The 11,689-nt window shown below is 54.6% G+C and overlaps 1 protein-coding gene across 1 annotated transcript; it reads left to right on the top strand.

Annotated features, from left to right (window-relative positions):
- The first annotated feature begins 340 nt into the window (after nucleotides 1-340).
- Nucleotides 341-10,848, top strand: POLR3H (polymerase (RNA) III (DNA directed) polypeptide H (22.9kD)). The gene is made up of 6 exons (XM_008574163.1): nucleotides 341-472; nucleotides 3,064-3,160; nucleotides 7,715-7,801; nucleotides 8,310-8,373; nucleotides 9,556-9,757; nucleotides 10,511-10,848. The coding sequence occupies exons 1-6, from the start codon at nucleotides 362-364 to the stop codon at nucleotides 10,562-10,564; spliced, it is 615 nt and encodes a 204-aa protein (XP_008572385.1). The 5' UTR covers nucleotides 341-361; the 3' UTR covers nucleotides 10,565-10,848.
- Nucleotides 10,849-11,689: the final 841 nt, after the last annotated feature.

Below are 11,689 nucleotides of genomic sequence, written 5' to 3'. Positions count from 1 at the left end.
GGCTCCGCGCCTGCTAAAAGGAAGGCCCCGCTCCGAGCCGGGGGGCGGGCAGAGGCTTCCTATTGGTCGGCTCCCCGGAAGCGACGGGAATCAGAACCTCGCGGCAGCCGCGCAACCCCGGGGCGGCTGTACGCGGTGCGCGGCCGCGGCGCGTGGTGGGGGCGCGTCCCCCGAGTGCTGGACCAAGAGCTCCTCTCCCTGGGCCTCAGCTTCCCGCACGGGGCACCGCAGGCCGTTACCGCTCAGCCCCTCTGCCAGCCTGGGCGCGGGTGGTGGGGGAGGGTGTCTCGGCGACTGGGACAGGACGAAGGGGGCTCGGGGTTTTCCGCTGCCCCCCCCCCAGCCCCGGTTCCCAGACGGGATGTTCGTCTTGGTGGAGATGGTGGACACCGTGCGGATCCCCCCGTGGCAGTTTGAGAGGAAGCTCAATGACTCCATCGCTGAGGAGCTGAACAAGAAGTTGGCCAATAAGGTACGGGTGCCGGGGCTCGCGGGCGGGCCTTGGCACGGGGGCCCCGCACTGCCCACCCGGTCGCTGCAGACCTGGCCCCATCATGTCAAGCCCTGGCCTTGGGCAAGTAACTTAACGTCTCAGAACCTCGTTTTCTTCACCGGGAAACGGAATGGGGGTCATCCTTACCTCACAAGGAGGTTGGAGGGGATCAAAAGAGAAAATGGGCCTGAAAAAGTGTGTTTGTTGCAGCTGGGAAGTGCTAGATTTCACGCTTCCAAGTTATTTTGCCGTCTTAGGCAAGCTACTGACCCCCTCTGGGCCTCAGTTTCCATTTGTAAAGTGGGGATAATTGCTGTCCTGCCAGCCGTGCATTGTTTTTGTGAAGATGGACGGGTCTAGTAGTATAGAGTTAACTGTCAGGAGGTTTATCTATTCCTGCAACAAGTATTTGTGCACCTTCTATGCACCGTGCGGTGCTTTAGTGTCAGCTGGGTAGAGGCCTTCCCACTGCCTTTTCTGTAGTAACCCTCCTTCCTCAGTTATTCTCTTTGCTATCACTCTTTCCTTCTTAGTACTTACCACACTCTGTTATTTTCTCATTTGTTTACTTGGTTACTGTTTTTCTCTTTCCCTCTCCATGAGGTCAGGGACCATGTGTATCTTCTTTCCTACAGTATCCCCACATTCAGCCAGAGCCTGGCACAGAATAGATGTTTCATGATTGTCTGTTGATTGAATGAATGAAATAGACAAGGCTCTGCCCTAGTGTGGTGGGAAAAGCAGGTATTAATGAGAGGACCACACAGGTGACTGTGTGATGACAAGGCGAGGTATTTGCTGTAAAGGACACACATTCACACTCCTGTGGATCAAAGGGACTTCATCTGGAATGAGAGGGACAGGCAGCTTTGTTGAGGAGATGGTGCTTGAGCTCAAATCTGATGGTGAGGAGGAGCTAACTAGAGGATTTGTTTTGGGGGTAGGAGGGGGCTGGATTGGGAAGAGAGCTATACAGGCAGAGGAAACAGCATGTGCAAAGGCCCTGAGGAAGGAGGGGCTATAACACCTATCTTGGCGTGGAGGAAGCTGATGTGTCTTGGGCAGAGAGGGGCAGGGGAGGGTGGGCTGGAAAGGTGTTAGGGGCCAGGCCACACAGCACCGTAGGACTTCAGAGTCAGAGCATTGGTCTTCATCCCTAGAGCAGTAGGAGGTGACAGGGTGAGAAAGAGCCAGAAGGAGAAAGATTGGCTGGCTTTAGACATGAGGCAGTCCGTTCAAAAGAGCCTGATGTCAAAGAAGAGTGTACAAATCTGGGGGTGGTGGAGAGAACTCGTGGAATCCTTGGGGGATGGCTTCTGGTTTCTGGTTACCTTGTGAAGTAGATAGTGTGGGGGTCTGTGGGGTATGAGGTATGAACATCATGGAGAGAGAAGGTGTAAAAAAGCCCAAGAAGGGAATGTAGTCCCTTTGGGGCACAAGTCCTTTCGAGCCATGTCATTCTGTGTTTTTTAGGGTTTTTTTTGGTGGCTGGCTGGTACAGAGATCCGAACCTTTGACTTTGGTGTTATAACACCACGTTCCAACCAACCGAGCTAACCGGCCAGCCCCCTTTTTCTGTATTTGAATCATTGAATCATTTGAGAGGAGGCCGCACAGAAGTCTGTGGTTTGGTGAAGGGCACAGATCTTGTGCTTCCAAAGCCAGCAGACTCAGTGGTTTCATTGTGTGAGGTCTAGTCACAACTCTGAGTTGTTCGAGCTTGTCACTGATCCTTGAACAGTTCTTGCAAGGTCTGTAACTGGGGAGTGATGACATTTGCAGATAAGCAGACACTGAGCAGCCAGTCATTTAGTACACCATGGTGTGGGGATGGGAGTGTGGGATTTCTGCCCAATCTCAGGGCCTTGGCCATGCATCTCTCTGCCAGCCACAGTCCCTGTGGCCACATCTGTGTGTCTGAGACATTGTGAACACAGTAGAGTTTAGCTGTGGTTCTGATGGTCACTGGATTGTGAGCTTGAGTGTGGACTTGGGGATGTTGGAAAGTGTAGGTTTAACCAGGGTTCTCTACCACTGATCTCAGCAGTAATAATAATGATCCTTGATTGATTATTATTTCTAGCATGTAAGCCAAGCACTAGGATAGCAACTTTTAGCAGCTTTATGTCCATTATCTTTTTTTTTTTTTTGAGGCTAGCTGGTAACAGGGATCGAACTCTGGACCTTGGTGTTATCAACACACGCTCTAAACAACTGAGCTAACTGGCCAGCCCCATTATCTCTCTTTAACACCCCTGCAGCCTGGTATTTAATTTTTGCAGGTGGGGAAACTGAGGCTCAGAGAGGTGAAGTGACCCTTTTGGCAGTCGCCCGTGAGTGCTGGAGCTGACATTGGAGCTTGGATCAGTCTTGTCACCAACGGCCCTGTTCTTTCCAGAGTTCTACATCCTCTGAGGTTCCTTGCCATAGAGACCTCTGACAGAGCCCAGCTAATTTCCATCTAAAAAAGGGGCTGAGCATGGCTTGCCTGTGGCTGTGAAGGCCTCAGGAGAGACTGCCTGGGGAGTTGGGCCTGGGGTCACTGTGTGTGTGCACGTGTGCGCTCACAGGTTGTGTACAACGTGGGACTCTGCATCTGTCTGTTTGACATCACCAAGCTGGAGGATGCCTATGTGTTCCCCGGGGACGGCGCATCACACACCAAGGGTGGGTATTTTCTCTTCCTGGGCATTGGGTTTCTTGGGGCTCAGTTTTCTGTATCAAAAGGTCAAGCAGCAGAGATGGCTGAGGGTGGCAGGAGTCCTGGGGGTTGGGAGACCTGGGACCTGGTCCCAACTCTGCCAGGAATTGACTCGGTGGCAATGGGCAGACTCTTCCCTCTCTGGGCCTTGGCTTCCTCATCTTTAAGACACGGGAAGTAGATTCGGTGATTCTCAAGGCCTCTCCTGCTGAGATTATGGCTCCATGTCTGTGCCCCCTTTTGGTCTCATCTGCTGCCAAGCTCTGCTCACTGCCTGGAGGGGGAGACAGGCCAGACAGGTGAGGACACTGTGGAGCGGTCATTGCTGGGTCAGAGGGGTGGAGACCAGAGGGGAGGGGGAACAGCAGGCTGGTTGGGGGTGGGGGACTTTGAGGGTTAGTAGAACATAAATTAAAAGGGTGGCTTCTAGATTGAAATCCCAACTCTGCCACTTAGTAGCTGTGTGTCCTGAGCAGAATGTGTAACCTCTCTGTGCCTCTGTTTCCTCATGCAGTTAACAGTAGATTTTATATTCCAGGATGCTTGTGAGGATTAGGCAGTTCATGTGTGTAAAGCTCCTGGGACACTCACTAGGTGCCAAGCTGGCTCATCGATTTGGATTGCTTTTCCTGATTCTGTGGGTCAGCTGGGTGGTTCTTCTGGGCTGGCTTGCCTGGGGCTGGACGGTCTAGGATGGCCTCACATTCTGGCGGTTGGCAAAGTGGTTGGTTTGGAGGGCCTGTCTGACCTTCAGGGCTAGTCAGAGCGCAGGTGTGCAGCGTCGGCACTCGGGCACTTGTTAGAGACGCCGCTCTCAGCCTGCCCCAGGCCTGCTGCATCAGAATCTCGGGAGGTGGGCCCAAAGACTGTGGGACAAGCCGCCACTTGACGAGCCCTGCCATAGCCCACACTGGTCAGCCTCTCAGCACAGAGATGTCTGAGCATTCCAGAACGTGCTGTGAGACTGCCTGGCGTCCATCCAGGCTTCCAGAGACTTCACTAGTTCACATGCATGTTATTGTGCTCTGCAGGGAGCCCTGAGAAACAGGCTGTCTTTGTACAGACTAGGAGCATTTTCACTAGCAGAAAAATAAGATCGTGGTGTGAAAACAACCACGAGGGCCTCTGTTTACAAAGAAGGATGCCGAGCTGAGCCCAGTCTCTGCCTTTGGATGGGGCCTTGGTTGTCCAGGAGACAAGTGGTAATAGGTCCCAGAACGTCAAGAAAAACTGGGAGAAAAAAGTCAAGTTTGAGGAAATTCTGCCCATTCAGTTGGTGGTTTCTGGCACTAGGTGCAAGATTTCCACTGCTGGTTTGATTATCCCCTGCCCACAGCTAGCTGGGTCCCCTGTTTTGCTGGGAACAAGGTGCAAGGTGTGGAGCACGGGGTTAAAGCACGTTGTGTCGGCCTGGATTTGAATTCTGCTCTGGCCCCCCTGCATAGGGACCTTGGGCGGGTAACTCCATTTCTCTCAACCTCAGTTTCCCCGTCTGTACAGTGGGGTTAACACTTGCAACTCTAAAGCTCCTCATGGCCTGCTGAGTGGTGCAGGGTGAGTTGTTATCTTGTTGTGAGGATCTATCACCGTGTTTCGACCCCAGGGACCCCCACCCCCAGGACAGTGGCTGAGCACGTGCTAAAGGAGGGGCTCGGAGCACCACCAGCTCAAGCCACGCCTTCATCTTTGCTTTGAGGAATATTCATTTGCCAATTGGCTTTTCCTCTCTGAGGCTCGGTTTCCCCATCTGTACAAACATTAAGTAACAATAATAGTGCCTTCCTCGTTAAATGGTCATGAGGAGTAAACAAGCAAACCCATGGGAAACCTTTGGTCCAGCACCTGGCACACAGTGAGTGTTCACAAGATGTGGGCCTCTGTGATTTGGGACGCTGACCCCGACTGCCCACTTACCCCTTGTCACTAAGAGTACTGTTGCCCGGTGCCAGCCCCATGTTCTCCAGCTCTCCACGCCTGGGACCCGGCCTGCCATGGGAAGCCCCTCCTGCTCTGCCCTCAGTTCCAGAGTAGCCTGCCTTCCTGCCCACCCTTTGCTGTTATGTTTTTACCATTATGGTAAAATATATTTAACATGCAATTTACCAGTTTAACCACTTTTAAGTGTACAGTTCAGTGGCATGAAGAACATTCATATTGTTGTGCCGCCATCACCACCGTCCATCTCCAGAAATTTTCATCTTCCCAAACTGGAACTCCTAGTCATTAAATGCTAGCTCCCAATTCCCTCCCACCAGCCCCTGGCAACCACAGCTCTGCTTTCTGTCTCTGTGAATTTGACTACTCTAAGGACCGCGTATGAGTGGAATTGCACAGTATTTGTCCTTTTTGTAGAAACTCACTACATCCCAAGGCATCCCTATTATTCTGGGATAAAGTTTGCTCAAGCCTACAACTAAGAACAAGTCTCTTTCTCTCTCTCTCTCTCTCTCTCTCACTTTTTTTTTTTCTTTTGTGGCTAGCCACAGGGATCCAAACCCTTGGACCTTGGTGTTACGACACTGAGCTCTAACCAGCTGAGCTAACCAGCCAGCCAAGTCTTCCTTTTCTTGACGGTCCTTCAGACCCACCCTTCCTGACTTCCCATCTGCAGGCTAAACATCCCTAGTCCTTCAGGGAGCTCTTGTGAGATGAACTCTGAATCCAGCACTGTCCTGGCTGCCCAGCCTGCTGGTGTGTCCTTTTTGTTTTCTAAGATATAATGCACGTCCCATAAAAGTCACCATTTTAAAGCATACAGTTCAGTGGTTCTTAGTATATTGACAGTTGTGCAACCATCATCACTGTCTACTTCCAGAACATTTTCATCACCCCAAAAAGAAACCTCGTTTCCCATTAGCAGTCACTCCTCGTCCTCCCCTTCCCCCAGCCCCTGGCAACCACTAATCTACTTTTTGTCTCTGGATTTGCCAAGTCTGGACATTTCATATAAATAGAGTCATATGATATGTGGCCTTTGTGGGTCTGGCTTCTTTCACTGGGCATAATATCCTCAAGGTTCATCCATGTTGGAGCACGTATCAGAATCTTCCTCCTCTTTGAGGCTGACTTAATGTTCCATTGCATGTCTGCGCCATGCTCCGCTCATCCATTCAGCCACTGATGGACACTAGGGCTGCCCACCGTTTGCTTTCGGATGTGCCTGATCCAGCCTGGAGCTCCCTGCACACGGGATTATGTGCTGTTCTGCCCCTGTAAGCCCAGTGCCCAAACCTGGCCTGGCACAAAGCTGGCAGAGGCACTGCGAGGATTTATTAAACCGAACTGAATGTTGGGTCATGTGGGGGACAGGGTTTTTCCATCCTGTGAGTAAGTGACCCTTGGCTGCCCTTGTTTGCTCTCCGGAAGGTCAACATGAAGCTCAGTCGTCTTCATGGTGGCTCTAATGGCTCATGTTTGTCTCCTCACAGGGAGGGGGCGCCCCCTGCCGCCCTTCTTTTCGTCATGCTGTCCTGCCTGGTGGAGCCCTGGGGAAGCAATGTGGCAGGGAGCTGGGGGCTGGGGGGCCCTGCTGTCCTGGGGCAAGGCTGGCAGACCGGACAGGTGAAGGTGTCATGGCAGACCCTGTGTTTGGAGATTAAACCTGTCTGAGGAAGGTGGGTTATAACCCAGTGGCCCTGTCCGAGGGGTACAGAAAGACCTGGAGTCTTCCCAGGGCAGAATAGGCCAGAACAGCTGTGTGGATATGAGCAGGTTACCCCAGCTCTCTGAGCCACATCCTGTCCTCACAGTGGGAATATGACATCGGGCACAGGTGGATCACACCAGGCAGCCAGTGAACAGCGGGTGGCAGCCGCATGCTTACTCTCAGGCCAATGATGGACGCTCCCTTTGGGGCTTTAAGCAAGGGGCAGGAGTGACAGGTGACATAGACAACTCCGGTCAGGGCCTGGGGTCGGTCTGTGATGTGGGCATAGACCCTACCTGCCATTTTCCTTGGCTCAGGTGAGTGGGGACCACCTAGGACAGGGCCTGAGAACCCACAGAGGCATTTTTGCTGGCTGTCCCCACCACCTCCCCATTTCAGGGCGTTTTTCGCTTCCCATTCCAGGTCAGAAGTGTGCATGGGGCTCATCAGCAGGAGATGTGGAACCTGGTTCTAAGCCTGATTCCCTTTGCTGGTTGCTTCTGTTCTTTTTGGAATTTAAAGGAGAGAGTCTGGAGGAGGGTTGGAATTGACTAAAGTCATTGATGGTCCAGAGTCTGGACTTGGGTGTGACTTGTCCCATGGATTTGGGAGCCAGCCCTCAGTTCCAGGGCAGCCGCTGCTGGCCCCTATGGGGGCAAAGCTGTGACTTTGCAGGGATTCAGGTGAGGGTCCCTTGGCCCAGTTGACCGGTCTAGGCCCACAGGGGTACTCAGTCAGTACCTGGAGCAGCCGCAGAGGCCTCCAGGTCAGTGTGCTGGCGCATGAGAGTTGACATTGGCGAGCCCGGACAGCCCAGGTCTCAGTGGTCATCCTCACATCCCTGGTTGTCACGGACATGCTTTTTCATTTCCAGTGCATTTCCGCTATGTGGTGTTCCATCCATTCCTGGATGAGATTCTGATTGGGAAGATCAAAGGCTGCAGCCCGGAGGGAGTGCACGGTAATGGAGGCCCCAACTCAGGAGAGACCTGGGAGCACTGAGGCAGGTGGCCTATGCCCGTCCACATGGTTGGGGAGGGCTCAGGTGTCGAAGCCAAATCTTCCCCATGGTGTCAGAGAAGCTTGTTCATCCTCCAGGGCCATGAGTGAGGGCCTCGGCCAGCGGTGAAGTTTCACTGTGAGGCTGTAACTCAGGACCTCAGGTGGGCACTGAAGCTGGCACAGGTGACTGGGGGTCCTTGGCACTGCTAGTCCCTGTGTGTGCAGTGACCATCCCAGGCTTTGGGAGATGGGTGCTTGGGGCTTTGCCCAGGGCTGCCCAGGCCATGCGAGTACCATGGGCAGAGGCGTGGGGCTCCAGGGTGGGCAAGGGACCCAGATTTCCATGGCAACACCCACCCCATGGGCAGTACTGGGTAAGGGGATTGCCTACTAAGTATCTAGACTCCTTGTTTGACTGTCCACCATGAGCCCCAGTCCCATGCCGCCAGCTTCTTCATTTCTCCCAGTCTCTCTAGGGTTCTTTGATGACATTCTCATCCCCCCGGAGTCACTGCAGCAGCCAGCCAAGTTGTATCCTCCCAAGGTTAAAGTGGGTCACAGAGGAGCTCAGTCCTCTGCATAGGAAGGCCCCCACCATGGGGTTGGGGTTGCCCTTGGGTCCTGTGATCGGATGCCGCTGGCCTATGCCTGCCCCTCCAGCCTGCGCCTTTACTCTAGAGTGCCGACCTGACCTGCCTGTGCTCTGCATACTGACTGTCTGTCCAGGCTGTCAGGCTTGATTGTGTACATTGTGCACTGCACAGCATTAGCACTGTGGTGTTCTGTGGGGCACCTTTCACTTCCGGTTCACTTTGCATAGCTTTTCCTTGCAGGAATCATCTATAGATCACTTCCGCTGGGAGGTTTGCCGTGACTGGCCTGCCTCCCTGCCTCCCTAGTATGCGAGGCCTTGCCTGTGTGCCAAGTCTTGGGCTGGGTTGTTTCCCTCTCCTGGGTCCCCATTGTCCCCAACCCAGCCCTCACCTTGCTGCACTGGGGTTGTCTGCTTCCGTGAGGCTGTCCCCTAACCTGAGAATCCTCACTGGGAGGCACCTGTCCTGTCACTGCTGTACCTGGAATGCCCAACAGGGGACCAGGCAGAGAAGAGGCAGGATCCAGCAGTGGTATGGCCACTAGAGGGCAGTGTGGCTCCTCAGTGTAGGCTCTGCAGAGGGAGGTGGGGGTGCTGAGAGGGGCTGCCTGGCTGGTGACCTGACAGCTCCAGCTGGGCCATTCAGGGCAGGTGGCAGAATCTGTGACTCCTGAACATATCAGAAAACCTGGCTCAGCTTGGCTGGTCCTGGCGCATCCCCCCATGCCCACTTGGAAACTGGACAAGTCCTTGAGTTGCCTGTTCATTGGATCATCATGAAGCTTGGATGGGGGCATGGGGCACCATGGTCCATGGTTATTGCCATCTTGAGAGGTGGAGCACATGCTCTGATCTCACCTCCTTCTCCTCTGTTGTTCTATGGGTACATGTACGTCCCTGCCTGGCTAGGGGGCTCGTGTTTCCTATCCTGGATCCTGCACCTGAGAACTCCTGCTCTTCCTGTGGGGCTCAGGCCTTGCACATGGGGCTGGCACCTGCTTTTCCTATGACTTCCCAGCCACAGTGACTTCAGCCTGCGACTGGTGTTCACTGAGAGTGGGTGCTGTAGGAGGACCCTTCACTGCCATGACCCAGTTATTGCCTTGACCCCAGGCCCCCAGTGATGACACAGAGCAGGTGTGGGTGTGGGAGTACGAGACGGAGGAAGGCGCACATGACCTGTACATGGACACTGGCGAGGAGATCCGCTTCCGGGTGGTGGATGAGAGCTTTGTGGACACGTCCCCCACGGGGCCCAGCTCGGCCGAGGCCACCTCCTCCAGTGAAGAGCTGCCAAAGAAGGAGGCTCCATACACGCTTGTGGTGAGAGTCCCAACTGTGCTGTGGAAATCGCTGCAATGGGAGCCTGCCCGGGATGCGGCGGTAGGGCTGCTCTGGGCTTCTGCTCCTAGAACCCCCTCTGTCTCATCAGGGTCCAGGTCCCTGTTGTGGGTCTTAGACAGTCATTTCTCCCTAGAGAGCCTCAGTTTCTGTAGCTGGGCAAGAGTCAGACCCCTGGGTGCAAGGGGGACAACGTTTATGCTGGGTGACAAGGCCACTGATAAAGGGGCTTTGAGGGAGAAAGAAACCAAAGAAGAGGCTTGGGAGAGATCAGAGCCTGAGATGAAGCGTCAGGCTCCAGGGAAGCATGGCCCTCAGGGCTGCTCCCCTCTATGTATTTAGAGGCTGGACCTCAGGGTTGCTCAACCTTTTGGGCAGGACTAGACCACAGGTGACTCGGGAGGGTATGCCTGGGTCTGGCATGCTGGGCGCCTGTGTTTGGGCAGGCCTGGGGGTGTGGAAGCATGCCCAACCCTGCAAGGCCTTGGGGACAGTAAGCCTCTTAGAGGCCTCAGGAGAGGGGCCAGTGCTGTGTGGTCCAGTGTGCCAGCCAGGAGCTCTGGGGTGGCTCCTGGGTCTCCCCAAGGTTGCATGGCTGTTGTGTGTCCCACCTCCCCTTTGCCTATGCTAGGCCTGTTGGGTGCTGAGAAGGGTGGGCCCCTTTCCCTCCTGTCCAAGTTGGCTTAAGCCCTCAGTGTCAATCAAAGGTGTCTGTTCTTTCTCTACCCCTGGCAGGGATCCATCAGCGAGCCGGGCCTGGGCCTTCTCTCCTGGTGGACCAGCAACTAGCCTGCAGCTCGGACCTCCTAGCAGACCCCACCCCAGCCCTCAGTGGGGTGGTGCAGCCACTGTGGAGACGGTAGCCATGGAGGCAGGAGTGGAGAAGGTGTCTCTGCTTGCTGGAGCTGGACGGGGTGGGAGCCAGGAGTCCCCTACCATCCTGGCCCTGCTCCTTCTCCTGGAGCTACCCTGGGAGTCCTGCTGTCCCCAAGGACTTCAGGCTTTCAGTGACAGCAAAGACATTTAATAAATAATGGCAGTTTCAGTAGGGAAGGGACAGTCAATGTAATGATCTAAGGTCACTGAATTGCCACAGCTGGGACAGCACGTCCTTCCTCATCCCAAATCACTTGCAGAGATGATCTTTCCCAACCCTACAAAATGGCAGGACTTGAAGTTGGGAGAGACCCAGGCTGCCTCAGGTGGGCTTCAGGCTGGCCAAACTGTGACATTAAATAATATGGGGAGTCAGGCTGGCCTGGGGTAGCTGCCTGTGGCCCTGAAGTTAAGGAGCAACCACCTCACCAGGCAGTGAAGAAGGGGGATGGCCCCTGAACTCAGCCAAACTGGGCTTTGCTGGCCCAAGGTGGTGGGGGTGGTGACCACGCTTGTCCCATCTGCACCCCCTCCACACCACAGTACAGCAGGAAGCCTGGGGCCAGCTGTCACTCAGACCTTGGCTACTGCCACGAGCACCCTGTGGGTGTGCTGGTGGCTCCCAGGTCTGGGCACCACGTCGTTTATTCAGCAGAACAGCTTTGACAGGTTCTTCCTGCCCCTTATCTCACTTCTGCCGGCCCTTCATGGAACGGCCTCCGTGGAATGTGCCTCCTGCCCTGGCCTTTTCGCCTCACAGTGGGGCACCAGAGGGTGGAGATGCTGGGCCCAGTGGGCTCCTGGCCTACCAGAGAAGCTACAGGAACATGGGAGCAGGGCTGCCCTGCAGGTGGAAGTGGGCTGGGGAAGGAGATGGTGGGGCAGTCTTTTCTGCCACGGCTCATGTCTCTGCTACAGTGACGGCGTCCAGCTGTGGCCATGGCTATCAGGTCTCCACTGACCTTGGCTGAAAAGACCTTCCATGAACCCTGGAGTTGATAAAAAACAGCACAGACACTAACCACTCACACACAAGAA

Source organism: Galeopterus variegatus, unplaced genomic scaffold (assembly GCF_000696425.1).
Source record: "Galeopterus variegatus unplaced genomic scaffold, G_variegatus-3.0.2 Scaffold55, whole genome shotgun sequence".
Classification (NCBI taxonomy): Eukaryota; Metazoa; Chordata; class Mammalia; order Dermoptera; family Cynocephalidae; genus Galeopterus; species Galeopterus variegatus.
The sequence above is the reverse complement of the archived record's forward strand: the minus strand, read 5'-3'. Positions and strand labels throughout refer to the sequence as shown.